The sequence below is a fragment of the Carassius gibelio genome, chromosome A24, assembly GCF_023724105.1.
Source record: "Carassius gibelio isolate Cgi1373 ecotype wild population from Czech Republic chromosome A24, carGib1.2-hapl.c, whole genome shotgun sequence".
Taxonomy (NCBI): Eukaryota; Metazoa; Chordata; class Actinopteri; order Cypriniformes; family Cyprinidae; genus Carassius; species Carassius gibelio.
Window position 1 is genome coordinate 6,423,369 of NC_068394.1, and position 20,061 is coordinate 6,443,429.

The 20,061-nt window shown below is 37.4% G+C and overlaps 1 protein-coding gene across 13 annotated transcripts in view; it reads right to left on the minus strand.

Moving 5' to 3' along the window:
- LOC127946537 (disco-interacting protein 2 homolog C) overlaps window positions 1–20,061 on the minus strand; it is a 99,020-nt gene that overhangs the window by 2,618 nt on the left and 76,341 nt on the right. For 4 of the 13 annotated variants that reach the window (XM_052543171.1, XM_052543168.1, XM_052543176.1 and 1 more), the window contains 21 exons: window positions 18,834–18,948; window positions 17,323–17,462; window positions 17,000–17,136; window positions 15,702–15,910; window positions 14,680–14,794; window positions 14,019–14,220; window positions 13,794–13,903; window positions 11,842–11,922; window positions 11,277–11,400; window positions 10,142–10,263; window positions 9,948–10,059; window positions 9,761–9,870; window positions 9,187–9,317; window positions 7,882–8,050; window positions 6,569–6,739; window positions 5,276–5,305; window positions 2,440–2,501; window positions 1,354–1,411; window positions 1,179–1,253; window positions 919–1,093; window positions 724–847 (listed from right to left, as the gene is read on the minus strand). In XM_052543171.1, coding sequence (XP_052399131.1) covers window positions 724–847; window positions 919–1,093; window positions 1,179–1,253; window positions 1,354–1,411; window positions 2,440–2,501; window positions 5,276–5,305; window positions 6,569–6,739; window positions 7,882–8,050; window positions 9,187–9,317; window positions 9,761–9,870; window positions 9,948–10,059; window positions 10,142–10,263; window positions 11,277–11,400; window positions 11,842–11,922; window positions 13,794–13,903; window positions 14,019–14,220; window positions 14,680–14,794; window positions 15,702–15,910; window positions 17,000–17,136; window positions 17,323–17,462; window positions 18,834–18,948 — 2,572 coding nt within the window. The remainder of the gene's footprint in view (window positions 1–723; window positions 848–918; window positions 1,094–1,178; window positions 1,254–1,353; window positions 1,412–2,439; window positions 2,502–5,275; window positions 5,306–6,568; window positions 6,740–7,881; window positions 8,051–9,186; window positions 9,318–9,760; window positions 9,871–9,947; window positions 10,060–10,141; window positions 10,264–11,276; window positions 11,401–11,841; window positions 11,923–13,793; window positions 13,904–14,018; window positions 14,221–14,679; window positions 14,795–15,701; window positions 15,911–16,999; window positions 17,137–17,322; window positions 17,463–18,833; window positions 18,949–20,061) is intronic. The other 9 variants (XM_052543180.1, XM_052543169.1, XM_052543178.1 and 6 more) reach the window with 3 other exon arrangements.

Sequence of the window (20,061 nt, forward strand, 5' to 3'; positions counted from 1 at the left end):
TGATAAAATGCCTTGTGACGCTCTTGATGGGGGCAACTGATAAGGACAAAAATTAAGTTTTATGAAATTTTTTATTTGAAGTTTTATTTGAAATTTTATTTAAAAAACATAATACATTTAATGTTGTAATAGTTAATCTAAAAAAGCAATATACATTTTTAATACTATAAATTGTTACATTATGATGTAGAATTTAAGTAGAATTTAATTTAATTTATTTCGAAATTATGGTGTAAATAGTATACAGTTTAATATCAAAATAAGTACATAAAACTAAAATTAATTTAAGTATATTATTTGTAATTTATTTAGACATAATAGTATAATCAGTACACACTTGAAAAATCTATTAATCCGAATTTAGTTCAGTTTTAGTTTTCTTGTAGTCTACATTTTAATCAAATAAATAAATGTGATTTTTTTTTTTTTTTTTTTTACAGAATTTTAGTGTAGATATTATACATTTTAATATCAAAACAAATTAGCAGTTTGATACATTTTATTTTTATGTTTTGTTTTCATTTATTTAGATAAAACAGTATAAATCTGAATATCAAAAGTTTAAGTTTTAAGTGTTTTAATTTCATTAAACATGTTAATCTTTAAATAAATAAATAAATGGCCAAATTTTAAATGTCAATACAATAAAAATAAAAAAATAAAAAATGAAACAAAAAAGATACTCAGGTTAGAAAAGACCATTTCTATTTCCATTTGTCGTACCATTCCATGATGCTCTTGTGGGTGCGTATCACAGAGGTCTCTATGTCGATGGGGTGATACCTCATTCCTCTCAGCTCCATGGCTTCATCCAGAGCACCCACTACATACAGAGCGTCATGCCGCTCTGGAAACACAGAGGATGTCAGTATCATTCTTTGACTACAAATGAAACTACAACCAAAGATGCATGATCACCTCCACTTGCATCTGTGAGTTCGGTCCTGCGGAGGAAGCCCAGGTAGCCGGTGCGCGCCCATACGGTCTGCGTGTCTCCGAAGCTCAAGCGTGAGTTGAAGTGATCAGACTGCAGGGCCTCATCGCCGTACACTGTGAAGTAACCGCTGCCATTATGGGCACAGTGGACCCAGATCTAGGGACAAAAACAGCCCAGGAACACATGAAGTCAGAGCCACAGATGATTAAGATTTGATCTTTGTCCTGAAATACGCACTCACCTCCCCTAGATGGGAGTCTCCCAGCGGACCCTTCGTCTCAGGATTGGCGATGATGATTCGAACTCCAGGTAAAATCTGGAAGAGGATGAAATTGAGATTTTAATTTAATAATTATCTCAAAACACACAGCCAGATGGAGTCGAACTGAGATTGTTGTATAGTGCCCTGCAGGTACCTTTCCAGACTCCATGAGGGGGAGACTGTGTGGGGAGCCTCGCTCGACCAGACGCACTCTGAGGAAAAAACAAGCAGACTGTTGCTTTCCTGAAAAATGATCAATTATCAGCTCATAAACACAAGTGCAGACACGACTAATGACATTTTCACAAACACATTCCAACACTCCTGAGTAAAAACAAATATTTTTCAGAGTGAGCAAGACACTAAAAACTATAAAGATGCATGTGCATATAGTGCAACTATTGTCTTTTGAAAAACGTTTTATTTTATTATTATTGTGAGAACTGATTGTAACATTTACTGAATTTCATATTACAACCACAGGTCAGAAATCATGACTAATTGTGGATATTTTGAAAAGTAAAAAAAAAAAAAAAAAAAAGTACTTGAAGTTTTTACAATTAATTAAAATTAGGGTTTTGGAAGATAGGTTGTCAACTTAAGTAGACGTAAAGTATACGTTTATGTATATGACAATATGAAAGCCAATTATTTAATTTAGTAAAAACTTGATAAAATCTACCTTTATAATATCACACTTAATATTTTTCACAATGTTTGAAAAATTTAATATATCACTAAGTATATTTGATGGAAATTCAACAAATACGCTAAAATGAATGAATTCAACAGATAAATATATTTGAATGGAATTTCAACAACTAAATTGTTTATACTTCAATTAATATGTGGTAATTCAAATGTTTGTCTAATTCTTGAAAGGTACTTCCTCTAATTTGATTCTTTTCTTTATTCGCTTAATGCACAAAAACTAAAAGATAAGATTATCAATAAGAAATGTATGCTATATCTTTCAACTTTACATCATATAACACCACAATATAAAGAAAAAGTACAAGCTCAATTTGCTATTATATGAAAATATATATAATTCATAGCAACATTTTATCAGACATAATACACTCTACTCTCTGAATATCACCAGCAACAGCGTTTAATGGAAAACCTCTATTGACGACCAGTACTCCAATCACAGCGCACTGGACTCATTTCCATTATCACCATTTAACAACTTTCTCCACTTCGATTCCTCAGTGAATTCTATTATTAAATCTCTCACCTGTCGTGGCGTAGAGCTCTCATGTCCACGTACACAGTAGTTGGGTCTGGTCCAGATGTCCCCTGAAATGCACATCATGAAGCCATTAAGCAGGACATACACACTAATACAGTTTATACTGCACAGAGAACTAGCTATGAGTGATTTCTCTAAGGGTGGGGTAGAACTGGTCAATTTCCTCGGAGGCAACGCACTTTAGCTGTTAACTAGTTAGTAGCAGAGCCTAGAGATGATCACAGACTGAAAATGCTGGGGAAAAAAAAAGGCGAGACAAGCTGCAAACCGAGATAGAAATAACCTTAAATTTAAACCATCACCATGAAAGGCACACGGTTATAAATGATGCCTTGAACAGAGGCGTTTTAGAGAGCAGAGCGAAAAATAGGAATCCTTTATGAAGCCGAGATGACAAATGTGTGGGTGTTTGTGAAGCAGAGAAAAAGACGGCCGCAGATGAAAGCTGACAGACCCTTCAAAGATCTGAATGTTTGCCTGCGGTAAAAGCGCCTCAGTATTGCAGATCTTTCGTTGGTCTTCTGAACCACTAGATGGCACTAAAACTGTCCGCGGCACATCTAAACATCCGTGGATCACTATGCACAGAGAAAATGTGGCTCGTCTGACAGCAACTTGAAGAGTTGATCTAATATTTGATGTTATATAAAATGCTAAAATGAGAATTGTTACATTTTAAACAATTTAGTATTGATCACATGGAAATAATTGTGAATAATCTTTTTTTAAGAAAACAAAACTAATTACATGCATGTCTTTTTTTGGTCATAAATCACTTTCAGAATGCCTTAATATTGCTTTGACGATACATCGTACAGCTTGATATGCAGGATCAAACTCTCTTCCATTCGGATTCTCCTTATGTCAGGATGAACTGTCCAGTAATCATTGGTGATGCTTTGCAAGGTCAGCAGCAAACAAGACCGCCTGTCTGAGTCCGAGCATGTCACGTTACAGCGTTTGAACTGTGCATCGCTCCTTAGAGTTTGCTGCATTTGAGCACCGACGACATGAGTAATGTGAAATGGCCTTTATGGAACAATACAACTGAGAAATGAACAGACAGAATACAAACAACTGCTGCCTTTGAGTACAAGCTACAAATGAACACTCTTCGTTTTGATCAAATGAATGCAATTATTTTTCACGACTGATCATTAATGAATTTGCGATGACTGTTCATGATGAGGCACTCAGACTCAACTCCATCTGAACGTAACAATATCTAGAGTATTGTACTACAGAGATTATGTATTTTGATAGACAAACACAGAAGTCAACATCACCCTGGTTTCCTTGATAAAAACCCAGTAAGATTTTTCCATTGGATTTTGGATTATTGCAGAAAATAAGCTCTGGCACCAACAAACATTTGATTTTGATTCTTACGTCTTGTTTAGTCTTTCTGGGTCGTAATCGTTTCTTTTTTGCAAGAGTGCAATTTCACTTTCATTTGCTAAAGCACTTGTTTGGTGTGAAGACGTTTAAAGGGTTAGCTCACGTTTAGGGTTAACTCACCCTCAAGTCATCCTAGATGTCTATAACTTCCTTCTTTCAGACGGATCCAGTCCGCTCCAGAACTGCCTCCATGTACAACAGTGAGTGCAAGCTACATTAAAGTGAATATTACATATTGAACATGGATATTTTTCTTATAAAAAATGCATCGATTCGTTACAGAAGGCGTAAGACACTTTTTATTTTATTTTATTTTTATGGATAGGTGCTTTTTATTGTTTTAACTTCTTTTGGACTGATGCATGCAACACCCGCTGAGTGGCATGAAACAGCTTGAAAGATCAAAGACAAGAAATTTTAAATCACTCCGACTGGATACGTCTGAAAGAAGAAAGTCATATACACCTTGGATGACTTGAGGGTGAGAAATTTATGGGCTAATTTTCATTTTTGTGTGAATTAACCCTTTCATGTCCCAGACAACCTTGGTATTCCAATTTAGCGACATGTTAGCAATTGTCTTTTTCAACTAAAAGGCTATTTCTGATGTCACAGAATAAAGTGTGAAAATATCTTTGTGCTTTTGTGTCCTAATTTCAGGCCTTTAACAAAAAAACCCACTTTAAAATCCATTGACTTTGGGACGTTGGAATTGGAAGTGCTAAAAAAATGGTTGTTCCCAGGTTTTGGCATACAAAAACAAGTCATCCCTACAGCACTCTCTAATATGTAGTTCCCAATCAAAAACAGGCCAGTAGAGGTCTCCCTGTGTCTGAAGCACACCAATCGGCTCTGTCCACAAGACACGGTCCTAAGAGATGCATTTCAGATCACTGACTCACACAGTGCTGGATTCGGTGATATTTCATGTGTAGGCACTCGTGTTCCGAATAAAGCCCTTTGTGCTTGTGATGTCACGGCAAAACAATGTGACGGACAGGGGAGGGGAAGCACGATTCCAGCTAATGGCTGTGATTATAGAGCTCTATGCTACAGGAACACTATTAATGACTGCAGCTGCACAATAACACTCAACTCTTAACCCCGGTGTAAGTCCAGGTGAGCTGCCATCTCACTCGGGGAGGGTTGGATCTTACCGCTCGGAGGTAAGATCGAACCGAGGGCATCTTTCCTTTTCAAAACTGAGCCCAGGAAAGCAGCCCATTAGGTCAGCGATTAGTCTGATAAATTAGTCACACTGATTTGGATGGATCCGGCCATTCACTTCCACTACATTAGCAAAAGCCACACACCGCAAGAATCAAGAGCCCAGCAGCCGAGGGGTAAAAAAAAAAAAAAGCAAAGTCGGACCCCATTCCACACCCAGTGCCAGATCGAGCCGGGAGCTTTTGGACTTCCCTACCTGATCTGCAAGCTTCCCGAGTCTGTGGGGCTACAACAGCGAGTGAGCAGATGAGAAACGGAGAGAGAGTGAGGAAAGAGGAATACAGGGTGAAGATTTATGGATGTGACAAAGAAAAGGGATTAAATATGAAATACAAAAGAAGGAAATGAGAAGCATGAAATGTGGGACAAAAGAACAAAAAACAATATGCAGACTGTCAAAATAAGAAGTGAAGATCTGAAGATATTATTGGTCAGTATTATTTTTCCTGACCCACACAGTCTTATAAGTAAATATGATATTCACAAAGTTATACATGTACACATTTACATTTTATTTTTTAACTATAATATTTTCCAATTATTTTTCTTAGCAGCTGATGTCACCAAAGTTGTTATTGTAATAGATTATATAATATTTTATAATTATATATTATATAATAATATTGTAAAATATCTCTCATTTCGCCTTTAGGTGAATTTTTGCTTTTGAGGTTGTTTAGACTATTTTATGATTCAATGGTCATTAGACTCCTAGGTGTAAAATAATTCATACTCTATCTCTAGTATGTAACCATAGAAACATCTGTAGTATGACTGTGTGGTGTGGTGCTTTTTGCCTGGTAACAAAAAATCTTCATGAAAGCAGGTGGGTGGAAGTTATTACTGCTCTTATTCCAAAACAAACTCTCCCAGAGTCTTGTGTTACCATAGGAAGGTTTATTTAGTGAAAAAGGCCATCAGATTGTGCATTATCCCACTTAATGCATAGATGCTTGGCAAATTAATAAATAAATGGGCATGAAATGCTTATTATAATTTAATTTATTATATTTTATACACTACCGTTTAAAGGTTTGGGGCTAGTACGTTTTTTTAAATGTTTTTAATGAAGTCTTTTTTTTTATTTGATCAAAAATACAGTAAAAACAGCTATACTGTATGTATATATAAATAATAATATACCAGCATTATATCACCAACTGCTCCTTCTACTCAGCAGCAGCTTTGGAAAACCCCATATCAGTTGACAAGTACTATTTTTGACATGTGTTCCACATATATGTTTCTTTCAGTGGTGACCTGATTTTACCTCTACAACCTCAGGATATCCAATAATGCTGCACTACTCTCACTCGGAACGTAACCTAAAGGCACAGTGAAATCCTCTCAGCAAAGTCTGAACACTAATCCCGGCTGCAGTCGGCTTGCAGGAACAACGCTGGGATTGGGATTACAGCCCAAGCTCTGCCTCGTGTTTACTGGTCAGCACCAGATTAACAGATGACACGCGCACTCAAACGTTACTAACCTGCAGGCATATGGCCAGGTTCACTCTACATCCGAAGGAAGTGCTGACGGCTCGCGGGTGCAAGCCCAGGTCCTTAAAAAGCTTGGAGAAGGACTGGGTGAGGGCTATCCTGGGCCTTTCCTCGGCTACAACCACACACGTCCTTACGCGGGACAGGTCAAGTCCACGGGACTTAGAGACAGGACAGAGAAAGAGAGCAAATGAGTCATCAGACTTGAAATTTTAAAAGTGTAACAAAAACTACTGCCGTTTAAAAGTAAGAAGAGACATAGATGCTGTACATATACATACACATTAGGTATAGAAAATAATCACCCCCAAATATGTCAAAAAAAAGTTGGATTTTTTTATATAACATTAACATTTAAATATTAATATATATAATTAATATAATATAATTTCTAATGTTTTTATATTAAAATATTATTGTTTATTTAATAATTTTAAATGATTATTTCTTATCAGCTAATGTCAGAGGCTTTTATTATTATAATACATTACATAATATTATATAATTATAATCATGACCATAATGAGTCAGAAATATAATATAATATAATATAATATAATATAATATAATATAATATAATATAATATAATACAGTTTATTATTGCCATAGTACAAGTGGAAAGAAAATTCTGCTGTGCATTACCTGAATATTTTCATACACACCCATATTCATAAAAATAAATAATAAAAAATAAATACATGTTTACACCAACACAGTGTATCAATAATTAAAAGGAAATGCTCATGTGGCAGCAGAGAGAAAGTGCTTGTTCAGTTCGATTATTGGGATTATAATATTATTATAGAATATAATAACTTTTTTCTTTAAAATAACATGCACTAAAAGTAAATTGGGTCAGTTTATACATTATATAAATTTATTATAATGTTTTACTTTAAGCTTCATTAAAAAAAAAAAAAAAAACTGAGGGAGTTGGAATGACAAAATCTGAGTAAAAGAAAACATTTTCACAGTTCTACCTCATTATACCAAAAAATATCCCATTTTTCCTCCTCATTGATTGTTGTGATGTTAATAAACTGTACTCGGCTCCAGACTGCAGTATGGCACTGACTAAATCAGAGTAAATAAAACAAGACTTTACAAGACAGACTCGCCAGGAGGCACGGACGGCCTTTCCTTCACTAACTCAGAACAGACCTTAATTACACACAGTCACAGACGCAAGACCACCAACAATCACCTTCTTTCTGACACTGCTGCAAATATAACATGAAATCTTAGAGCTTCCTCAAGAAGAAAAACAAGTGAATGATTGACAGTTTCGAGAGAATCTGGTACCTTGAGAGATTCGGTCTGCAGGCCCAACCCCTTGGTGCAAAGCTCCATGACGGAGTATGAACAGAACGTGTCTCTGACCCGAAACTGACTGACAGCCAGCAGCCACAGAGCAGGGTTCACCTCCAGCTCGGACGGGGGAATCAAGATGGACTGATGGCCTGAATACACACTTCACCCAGTGGGAAGAGACGGAAGAAAACACAACGTTACCAACACACAACACAAGAGCAGTGGAACCTACCCACCCTGACAAATAAGACACATTGGGAGAACAACACATCAGTCAAGCGAGACAGGAGCTGAGCACACACTTTTACACTAGAGAAGCCCAGCACAGCAGAAAAACACACACCCGTGTGAGCGCAGCACAAAACCAAGATTTTTCAAGGCAGCAGTCTATTGAGAAACTGGTTCAATACTTGTGCGTTTCAGCCATCAGTGTTTCAATGACAGGGAAATATAAAATACTCCAAAGATGAATTGTAACTTTATGACTGAATTGTTACATATCCAAACAATTGAAAGAAATAGTCCAGGTTCAAAATGACAGCATCTGGGGCATGCTAATGATTACCGCATTTTGAGCTGTTCCTCAGTTCTAATTACAATCATCATTACAGTAACTGACTCATAATAAAGAAAAAAACTTTTTAGTAAAATAACTTTTAGTTTTGTGAGAGCACTATTCATTCTTCTGGGCAAAAAACTTTTATTTAAGTTACAAGAGGTGAAAACTGCATATAATTTTAGACAGCCAAGATAAGTAAGTGATTAAAATTTCAAGTATATAAATTATTTATGATTAAGTCTTGTAAAAAGAAACTATAAAGTATAAGGTGACGGCTTACAGGTTGAAAGATATTTAACAAAGTGCAAACTCTAATAGGTTTTATTTATTTTTTTATTCTCTGAATTAGTTTTTATATTATACTGTATTTGTTTTTCTGTAAAGCACTTAAGTAAAGGTTCTCCAAAAATATATAATTCTAAGAATAAATAGTTTATTTAAATTAAAAATTATATTTTAACATTTATTTCGTGCAGTGCCTTGCCCTACAGAGTCACATTCTAACTGTAAATACAATTATTGCTTGTTTTTTACAAACTTAGGGATGAAAAAAAAAAAAAAGACAAATCAACGATATTGTAGACGCAGCCTGAACAAGTTAATAAAGATCCATTGTTTCATGGTTGAAATTTTGTTACACATGTTTTTTTCCATGCTGTAAATTCAGACTTGGTGTGACCAGGTCTTCAATCTGCTCTATTATAATAATTGTGATTGCATCAGGCGGCTCCTCTCACCTGCAGAGGCACCAGAGGACAAAGCCGAGGCCACAGTACGGATCCAGGCAGATGGCTACCTCACGAGAGGGATACAACTCACACTGGAGCTTTATAGAACGGCAAAAGGCACTGGTGGCTGTGTGGGACATCTGAGAAGACATAAAAATATATAACAAATGAAAATACATAAATAATTAAAACTGTTAGCTAAAACTAAAACCACATAAAAAAATTTTTTGACTAGTTATTTTGTGGGCTGCCATGTGGAAATGCTAGTAAATAGAAGTGTATGGGGCTGAACAGATCAGTTCTTAGTCAAAAGATCAGAAGAACTACACCATACTGGGTGGTCTCTGCAAACACTTGTGGCTCCTATGACATAATAGCGTCTGCGTGCTCAAAACCTGGTTTTCATCTCTAAACAATAAAAGAAGAAAAGTTCCTCTGTGCATATGACACCTGATCTCACCAGCTGAGAGGATTTGATGTCTGTGAGATGAGTTTCCAAACGTTTTCTTCCTGTTTTTTTGTGTTGGGGAAACACAGAGCAGGGGTTTCTTATTACACACAACAGGGGATGATTAACATTCACCTTTACTCCTGCAAGCATCCCAGTAGTGGAGACGCTGAAGTCCAAGTAAGCCAGCGTGTCTGGATTGGAGGGTTTGTAGAGCTGAGGGGGCTTCTTCTTTGGCAGATCATCTGGAAAACATGTTAGATATTAAATGAATGCTCATTTAGACATTTTAAAGAAGCCACCTGACCTGACCCACTCTCACCTGTGTCCAGAACAGGAGGCCATGCCCTGACGTCCACAGCGGCAGACGCTTCCTTTGACTTCAGGAGCTTGGAAATGACCTGTGAGGTCATCACACAAGACGATCGGCTCACCTGAACACAAATTTATACATTAGCGACCATTTTTTTAACATATCATAAACTACATAAGGAAGGACTTGAGGAAAACACCCACTTCCACAATCATTTTCACAGTGGGCAGGGTAGTGGCAATGTTCTGCGGATGAGGGGGTCGCACTGTAATTGGTACACAGCCGGCATACAGGCAACCGTAAAAGGCAGCAATCAAATCGATACCTGTAAATTAAAAATGCATATAAATATACAAGTAGATTTAAACTTTAATCCTAATTTAGTGGTCTCAAATTATCAGTTTAAATAACTTCAATGGATGTGCACAAGGATGTGCGATGTAGTCGTAGTTGATCCGTTATTCATTAAATGTACGGGCCAGCTGATCCCCGGCCCTTGACGAATGTGATTCGTGGATTGCACAGCTTAACCATCATAGAGTGAAAGTTTATCATTTACATGTGTTTAAGTCCTGTCAGTTTAACATGGCAGAGAGAGAGAGAGAGAGAGAGAGAGAGCGAGAGCGCACGAGATAGAGAGAGAGCGCGAGAGAGAGAGTGCGAGAAAGAGCGCGCGTGAGAGAGAGAGAGAGAGCGAGCCCCGGCCGCACTCTCACCATCTTCAAACAACACGAGCGCTGTCTTGCTCTCTCTCCCTCGCGCATATTAATCAATTGACACGATGGTGTCGATGTTTAAATCATTTAAAATGAGAATTTAAGTGTGCTCACCCCATTTTTGTTTGTAAGAAAAAATTTGATTAAATTTCATATCGCAATATATGTCACAGAAAAATTAAATATCGCAATGTCATTTTCCCAAAAATCGTGCAGCCCTAGTTGACAGTACTCATTGACTTCTATAGTATGGAAAAAGAATACTATGGCTAACGTCAACTGTTTGGTTCCCAACATTCTTCAAAATATCTTCGTGTGTTCAACAGAAGAAAGACACTCATATAGGTGTGAACAACTTGAGGGGGAGTAAATGACATTTAAAATTTTTGGGTGAACTATCCCTTTAAATCATTTCTGACCATTATATCCAAGCCAGATTGTGATGTGTCTGCTGTCCTTTCTGAATATAATATTAGGGACATCTTCAATGCACTAAACTGTTCTTCTGTTCACCTGATGCCACATAATTTGAGACCCCTGGTTTAAATGAGTATAATAGTATGAATATAGTTGGACTTATCACAGATTTAAAGTTGTAGATTTGTAGCTGATGGTGTCGTACCAGGCGGGTACACCAGTGCAACATGATCACCATCCTGCAGGTGGCCTCGCTCCATCAACATGGCTGCGATCTTCTCCGCCCGCTTATGCAACTGAAGACACGTCAGTGAGCTCAGGACTGCTCCCTATGTTCACACACATACACAAACATATCAGTTGCCTCAGTTCTCAGTTCAGGATGAGTTATCACAACTTTTCTATGGAGGGCATGTGGTGTTCAAAATAGACCGAGATGATAAATGGCCACATATTTAAAAAATGTATCCCTAGAAAAAACCAGGGTAACATCATTTATGAAACCAAATCCTGCCCCCTAGAGCAGGGAAACAGTGCAGAAACTAAGACATTTTTGCCAAGTACTGGATCACACTTGAAAACAAGGTTAATCTTTAGCTTACACTTTCTTAACCCAGAATGCTAGTGCTATTCTTTAATTACAAGGAGTTTTCATTAATTAAATTAAATATACTTAAAAAATGATAAAGATATAGATATAGATATATACATACACACACACACACACACATATTTAAAAGAAAATATAGAGTATCAAATACACATCATACCTTTGAGCTGAGGAGGGTGAAGAGCACGTGATCTGGGGTGGTCTGGGCTCTCCACTGCAACACCTCAGACAGGAAGAGGAACTATGGGTGGAAAAAGGAAGTCTGAGATGATTATTACAAAATCCAAGAGATTTAAGTATTTAATGGAGATTATATAATATTCCCAAAAGAGCCATATCAGAATTCACAAGTTGAATCAGAAAATGTTAATACACAGTTTGTTTTATTTGTTTGCATACAAGTAAGTTGGTGTTAAACAAGCCTGATATAATTTATTGTTTTATCAAATGCAATATTATAAAAGTAACATGACATTTAAAGAGTAACTGTTAAACACAAAAGATGCTTTTTTTTGCAATTAGTAAGACCTGTTAAAAGTCGTTAGCAAGTGGCGCTGGTGTTATCTGAAGGCTCAAAGTGAATGCAGTCATGTGTTACCTCATCTCCCAGAGTTATTCTCACATCGGATTGAATTCCTCCTCTTAAAAGAATGAAATAAAACCATTTCCATTCACTCAATGGGCCCGATTTTCATAGGCATGAATGGATGGAAGCAACACAAAACAACAACAACACAAGCTGGGGGGTGTAAAAATGGAATAGTCATGTACGGCTGTGTTTCTTTGAGCGGCGCAGATGGCGGAGATAACATTTGTCGATGTCAGAAGGGTGTGAAGGAATGAGAAAAAGAGAGAGGATGAGGAAGGCATGCAGTTAACAACTGTTGCGGCACTGTGTGTCTGTGTATTTTAGGGTCTGTGCACATGTTTGTGTATGTGGTTTGTGTGTGCGGCCGACAGCTGTGTGTGTGTGTTAAGGTTACGGTTTTGTGCACAGCAGACACTGATGGAATAATGGCTGCCATCTTTCAGCCTGAGAGGGCAGCGGAATGGATTGTATTTGCGTTGAGGTGGTTGACTGACAGCACAGCAAAACCAAAGACTCAACACAAAACAGCACAAAAAATAACCAAACCAGCCCTCCCAAACAGATCCCAGCATGCAATCATTATTCTAATGGAGTGCTTTACATTTTTAAGTGGCAAAAAAGGCATGTTTTAGAAGCACAAAATTGTTAAGTTCTGGTTCGGTGACATAATGTTTTAACAGTTTCCCGGAATGCTCTCTGTAGGGGTCGGGTATGAAACAATGCTAGCTGAGAGAAAGAGGTCTGACAAGCTGTCAGGGGTCAGTTCCTCTACCACAAATCCAGTTGGGACAATTACTGCATGCCACACAGGGTCCAAAATGAACACTCAGCAGGTGCCAAATGTGTTTTATAAGTTGGCCGGTAACTTTTATAAGGGACTGCAACATATTTAAGTCAAACTGTAAGATTGATTATCTGACTCTCACTGATGTAAGAGACACAGGCGTTTCAAATCCACACCAACAAACATCTGTTGTGACTCATCCATTGTCAAGTAACTTGGAAAATGTACTATCAGAGGCCTAAAGTTATCCATGTGGCAATATATGTGGAATATTCCTAACATTAAGCCACAAAAATGAAAACTCGGGGAAGAAAATCACAATCTGGCTACACGTTTTTATGACAGGTGCAAGAGAATTAGTCATCTCATATTTTATGCTTTTATTTTATTTTGAAAAAACGACTAGAGGAAAACAACTACCGTATTTTTCGGACTATACGTCGCATCTGAGTATAAGTCGCATCAGTCCGAAAATACGTCATGATGAGCACTTTTTCTCAGTTTTGGACCCAGGTGCTACATCTCTGAGAGCCATTATAAAGCACCCTAAGGCAGATTATATCTCAGAACCAGTTATTCAAATGAACTGAAACAATGGCTTTAAACACAAATATGTGCTTATTTTTGTGTCTATTCTTGGCCGGTTGGGACTCCATTTGCTGGAGGTGAGGAATGAATGAGAGGGAAGGGAGAGTGAACGATGCATGAAAATCGAGGCCCCATGTTACCACACACACACCTTTCTTGCCTGATCATTGTCTTCGATCTGCCCCAGATCTCTGCCGCTGGCCTGAGCGATCCTCTTCCCTGAGACCAGGTTTCCTACCATCACAGAGGCGGGTCCAATCTCTGCAGGAGCGAGCACGGGAAGATCATCACAAACAAACAGACAACACCACGCACACAGCATTTCTGATGGTTCTAATTTTGTACGACATCTGAGGTGACCTTGCTGCAGACAGACCTGGCTGTTTCTGTCTGGGTTTGGGCAGGTTGGTGACGCAGGTGTGAGGGCACATTAGGACGTTACAGGGATGTAGGGAGCCTTCCAAAAACAGCTGCTTGGTCTCCGACAGGTGGATCCCTCCCAGAGGAGTCTTGGGAAGGGTGTTAGCGGGCACCAAAGCCAAACAAAACACCCCGACGTTGTGGATACTGTCTATCGCCTGCAGAAAGAGATGTATTGGATTGTCAGGTGTGGTTTAAAAACAGAGTTCGTAAGGAGCTGAGAACAGGCTGCCAGCTGAGAACAGATGCAGCAACTGACCTTTACCGATGCCTCATGGAGAACCAAACTACCAAATGGGAATTCAGGAAGTGGAAGGAAAAAATACTATATTTGCAAGATTAATGACCCACAACAAAAGAGTGGAATGAAACCGTCTGGGTGGAAATGAAGGCCAGCCTGTGAGCCTGAGTGCGTCTGGTTATTTTTGCATGCCGGTAAAGACATGTAAAGTGCTGACAGAAAGTATGCAGGTCAGCAGTAGCACAATCTGAAATTCAGTTTGGATGGTGACTGGGGTTATGCAGCGATTAAGGTGACTCCCATCAGACAGAAAGGGAATAGCAATTCGCCACTGCCCGAATCGATAAGCAAGGGTGGGTACAAAAAGGACAAACACCTGCAGCACACGACTCATCCACTGGAAGCTGTCCTCTTCTGTGGAGTCCGGCCGCTGTTCAGCTACAACCACAATTCTCTCGTCATGCAGGACCGTCACAGAAAATACCGCTATCCTGAAGATAGAGATACCGAATAGAGATTTAGACCCTCAAAAATCCAGCTCTGGACCAACCCATTAAACATCTCAAACCATGACATGCTTATGTTGGTAAACAGAATATAAATTCATTAAGCATTATTATTATTATTATTACAAATATTTAAATTAACAATAATAATTATACAAATTAAACAACTGTTACTAATTACATAATTAAATTTAGAATTACAATAATCAACAAACATAATTTACAAAAAAAGAAAACGTTTTTAAAGATCAACAAGATCGCAAAAAAAGTAATTCATAACATTGTAACACTGAATTATAATTACATTTATTGCATATATTTGAAGCAACATTTAAAGTCAATTATTTTGTGGAATCGTTCAAACAAATGAAAATGTGCTAGAGTGCTATTTTAGTATCACTTGATTGAATATTATTGGTTTTGCATTCGATTTTTATTTTTTACTGTTTTCAGTTTTTTTAGTTTTCAATTCATTTTGAGTTTTAGTTAAAGGTTTAGTAATTTTGTTATGCTTTTGTCATTTTCATTAGTTTTTTTTCTTAGGTCTATAGAATATTTTTTGAAGTTAGAATTTGTTTAGTTTTAGTTATTTTAGTACTTCAATTTAAACTAAAAGAGAAATGTTGCCTTGGAATCTAGTGTGTAAATGCGTAAGAAAACTGATAAACAAAACCCGAGGTAATTTCACAGAAGCAACTAAAACAGAACAACTCACAACACAACACACAGGGCACACGCTCTCATTTCTGCCACCTCAGCAGGTGTTGAGTCCATTTAATTTGCACTCTGCATGTCCACAGCAAATAAGCTCAAGTGCTATATATATCACCTCTTCTTTGATGACGAAGAAGAATACGCTATGTTTGTTTGGTTGTTTTTGTTGTGTTCTCACCTGCCCCTGTACACAAACTTCATGGGCTCCACTGCCAGCGCTGTTGCGACGATATCGTCAGCGTTGTGTCTCCGTCCGCTCACCACCATCAGCCCGTCCATCTTTCCAGAAACAAACACCAGCCCACCTGGGCCTATGAAGCCCAGCAGCCCTGTCCGAGTGAAGGGGTACTCGCTGATAAGAGCCCCCGAACTGCTCATGGGGAAAACCTGATTCCAAAACAAAAGGCAACAATTTTGATATAACTATCCATTTGTAAATTTAAAACGGTATAAAAATGTGGAAATTATCTGTAGAATCTTGGCTATGGGGTTACTTCTCATCCACTGTACATTACGGTGAAATGTTCACTGATTGGTTAAAAAAGGGGATTTTAAATTCATATTAAACTTCTAGAATTAAAGTAACACAACAGATTTTCACCAGTGTTCATTTTGACAGGGGTGCACATTTTGAATGTCCGGTAGTCCTCAAATAACATAATAGTCCCGTCTTGTCATGTTAACAAAGACGCGTCATAAATTTCGTCATAGTTTTTATCATCAGATATTAGTTTTAGCTCGTCAACGTCTCGACACATATAAAGTGTTTGTGGATAAATATTTTTGCTTGAATACTTGTGTGTCGTAGTCATATTTATGACAGTCTATTTTCACCTTTGCGAGGAAAAAGTACTTCGCACAGTTGCAACATTTTATCTTACAACTGCAAATTCATATCTGACAACTGTGACAATTGCAACTTATTCTCTCACAACTGCAACTTTGTTTCTTGTACAGTAATTGCCACAAATGCAACTTTATATCACACGATTCTGGTGTTTTATCACAAAATTGCTTTTTCATATCTCCCAGGCTGCAATTGCAACTTAATATCTCAAAATTGCGACTTTGTTTCTCATTGAAATAAACAACTGCAACTGTTTCTCATAATTGTGAAATTTTATCCCACAAATGCAAGTTGCTATCTTACAATCAGGGATTCATATCTCATAGTATGACTTTATATCTCACATTTGTGATTTCATTTTTTATTAATTTCTTGAACTTAATCTCACAATCACCTGTTTTACTTTTTTTTTTTACTTTAGGTGAAAACAGCCTTCAGATAACACTCTGTGCAAACTGACCTTGAGAAAATGCCATTTTCATTATTTCAGAGCAATTTAACAAAAAAGCCTTTGGAAAAGACTTTGATCAGAGCACTTTAGCATCTGTTCGAGCAGAGGTCTGGGGATTCTGGGTAGGAGAATCCACCTAACTACAGCCAAATCGATCTTGCTCTGATAGGACACAAACCTCAAAGGTGTTTTTTGTCATGCCAGAGAGCCCATAATATGACATTCCCGTGGCGATGGAACACACACACAGCTCTCCGATCTCATCTGTTCGGCACAGCTGAGGAACTCCCTCTGGTTTGACCACACACATCAGAGCTGCACATACACAACATCAATAAACACATTACGCACTTTATGAAGCAATAAATACAGCACGCAGAGAGAGGCGTACACATTACACAAGGCTCTCCTTTGATGGTTTTAACATTAAATCTACAAGAGTATGTGCAAAGCCACATTTTAGACTTTCTCAGAACCACTCATGCATGTACATATGTGCACCTCCTGGCATCACGGTGCCCACATCCTGTACGGTGAGTACGGAGAGACGCTCCTCTGAGTCCACTCTGATGACACCGTAGCTCAGACCCTGCATAGACAGCACTCCTCGACCCGGTGGCTGGTTACTGTCATCTGTAGGCCTAAAATGTGAAATAAAATGCCAGATTAGTGCAATATATTAAATTATTATTTAACAGTGACTCTAATGCTATGTAAACCTGAATACGAAGCTGATTGGTTCAACTAGTTCTGATGAAGAAGTTGTTGATTGGTTCAACTAGTTCTGATGGACAGCACTAAGCCCCACCCACGCATAACCTCCTCTAAAAGACACCCGTTTAAGCTAACAGAGATGTCTGGCAAGGTACAGCAGGCTTCATTTGAGCAAAATACATAAAACAGGGTGTGCCGATGAAGTATGCTGGAAACAATAGCTGTGTTCCAAAACTAGTGTGCACACTGCATAGGGAGCTTCCTTTTAAGGAAGATTACAAGAAACTGATGTGAAACTCACAGTTGGTTCCAAAAGCATTTGAGTGACCATTTTATTTGTTATATTTAGCAGTACATAATAAAAGTATATTTATAGTTGACCATTCCTGCACCGCATACTGGGTGATTGCACAATGTAAAAAAAAAATTATTTCTAAAAATTAGGTATCTTAAAAGGTGGCATAATGTTTTTTTTCTAGCATGCTGTCTAAATAGGCAGTTCATTAAGTTTTGGAACAGAGCAGAAGTGCAAAAAATGAACTAACGAGGAAGGAAATTATTACCAGAGCAAGACATTTTCTGTGAACCACATAGGCCAAAGCAAATGTGTGTGAAGGGTAAAAAAAAATGAGGTTATGCTTAGTTTGCATGGTAAATCCACAAATGACGATGACGCCACTTCTTTTATGACAGAAACAGCAGACTTACATATCATCAGTCGCCTTTGAATCAACTTTTCCCCCCTGAATTCACTAGAGAGTGATGATTTCATCTATGACACCAGGCTCTTTTATTAGCTTTCAATTAATTTATTTTTTGTTCAAATTCATACAAGCTGTTCTCATCCTCAAATTTGTTTTTAGAGAGAGAAGGTCTGTAAAAACGTCCAGCGATGGACTTAATCCTGTGGAATGAAAACCATATGCTCTGCGTTCTGTCACAAGTTTGATTCGGTCACAAAGCAGAGATGTCAGGACTATTCAGGGCTGTAATTATGGAGGCAGCCTAAAAAAAACATCACTTTCTTGTAAATGGATTTGGAAAAAGGCATCAAAGTCATACACAGACTTCGGTAAAGCTCTCTCGATGAACCATCAACTTCAATCTGTGTCTGACCAACAGAAAAATGGTCTGTGTCCATATTTCTGTCATTTTTTGGGGGAGGACGGGGGTTGTTATGAAACTCGTAAAAGAGGCACAGATAGATCTACATGTTCTGAAAGGAAAAGTGAGGGTTTATGAATATGAGCTGAAGTTTGGGGGTGAATGAATGGTCAATGTGTCAGCACTCCTCCCACCTCCTGATGGCCACGGTGAGGGCTTCAGCTGAGCTGGCACATGGACAGATGACCTCTGGCCGCAGACCTTTACTCTGGAAGACATTGAGGAACGCGTCACACGATGAGATGGACCCTGCAGAAAATGAGAGATTACGTGTTATGTGTCGCCTGTCTTATATGACATTTAAAACAGTTCTCACATTTAGATGCATTCTTATGTACTGTTGGGTACAATGGGAACACAGCTCCTAAAGTGACAGTAAGCAAAAAAAAAAAAAAGAAATCCAGATTTAAAAGGCCATATTGTATAGTTTTGTATCATTTAATTTTTTAAGTTTAAGCTTTCTTGCACCAAAGACTTCTCATGACCAGCCTTAAAATTAAACAGACTGTTTTTACAACTGTACCTTTAAGATTTCTATATGTAAATGACTTCTGTTGTGATTGTTCACACTTTAGTCCATCATGATATGCCAAATAACAGAATACATTTGAGTATATATATATGGGTATTCATGCTCTGTCATATTTCACTCTAAAAACTAAAGAAAAATTAGAAATTAGAAAACCATAAAGAAAATCCAGCCTATTTATAAGACAATTTAATGTGCTGCATTGTGATGTTGATTTTATTAAATTAAAAACTATTTTATTTTAAACTATCATTATTGTGATAAATACTTAAATTCAAGAAATTAAAATTTGCATTGCAATTACAGTAATAATTTTTTTAAGCAATGCTAAATTCAACAAATACTACTATAAGCTTTCATTTAAATGATTAAAATGATATTATTTTTTATATTATTATATTATTTATAATACATTGCAGTAATGATATTTTTCAGTAAGCTACTGACAAATAAAATATTATATATTTTCTTCAAACTACATATATATTAACAATTTTTCTACCCTAAAAATGTCTTCTAAAGCCTTTTCCTTTTTTTTTTTGGATTGAAAATTGAGTTTCACCCAAATGTTCTTGGACTAGAAAGAGATCCTTGCATTATAAATGTTCAGCTACACAGCACATCAATCTCTTCATCTCAAAAGACTAAGAAAGTTTCCCCTCATATGACCCCGAATATTCCATCAGAAATACATTCACTGTATCTTACTGCCATTTACATTGGCATTTGAAGGAAACAGGCGGCAGAAGGAATGTTTTGTCCTTCAGTGTGTCCATTTGTGTATTATGTATCTGCATACATAAGGAAATAGCTTCTGGGCATCATCTATCCTA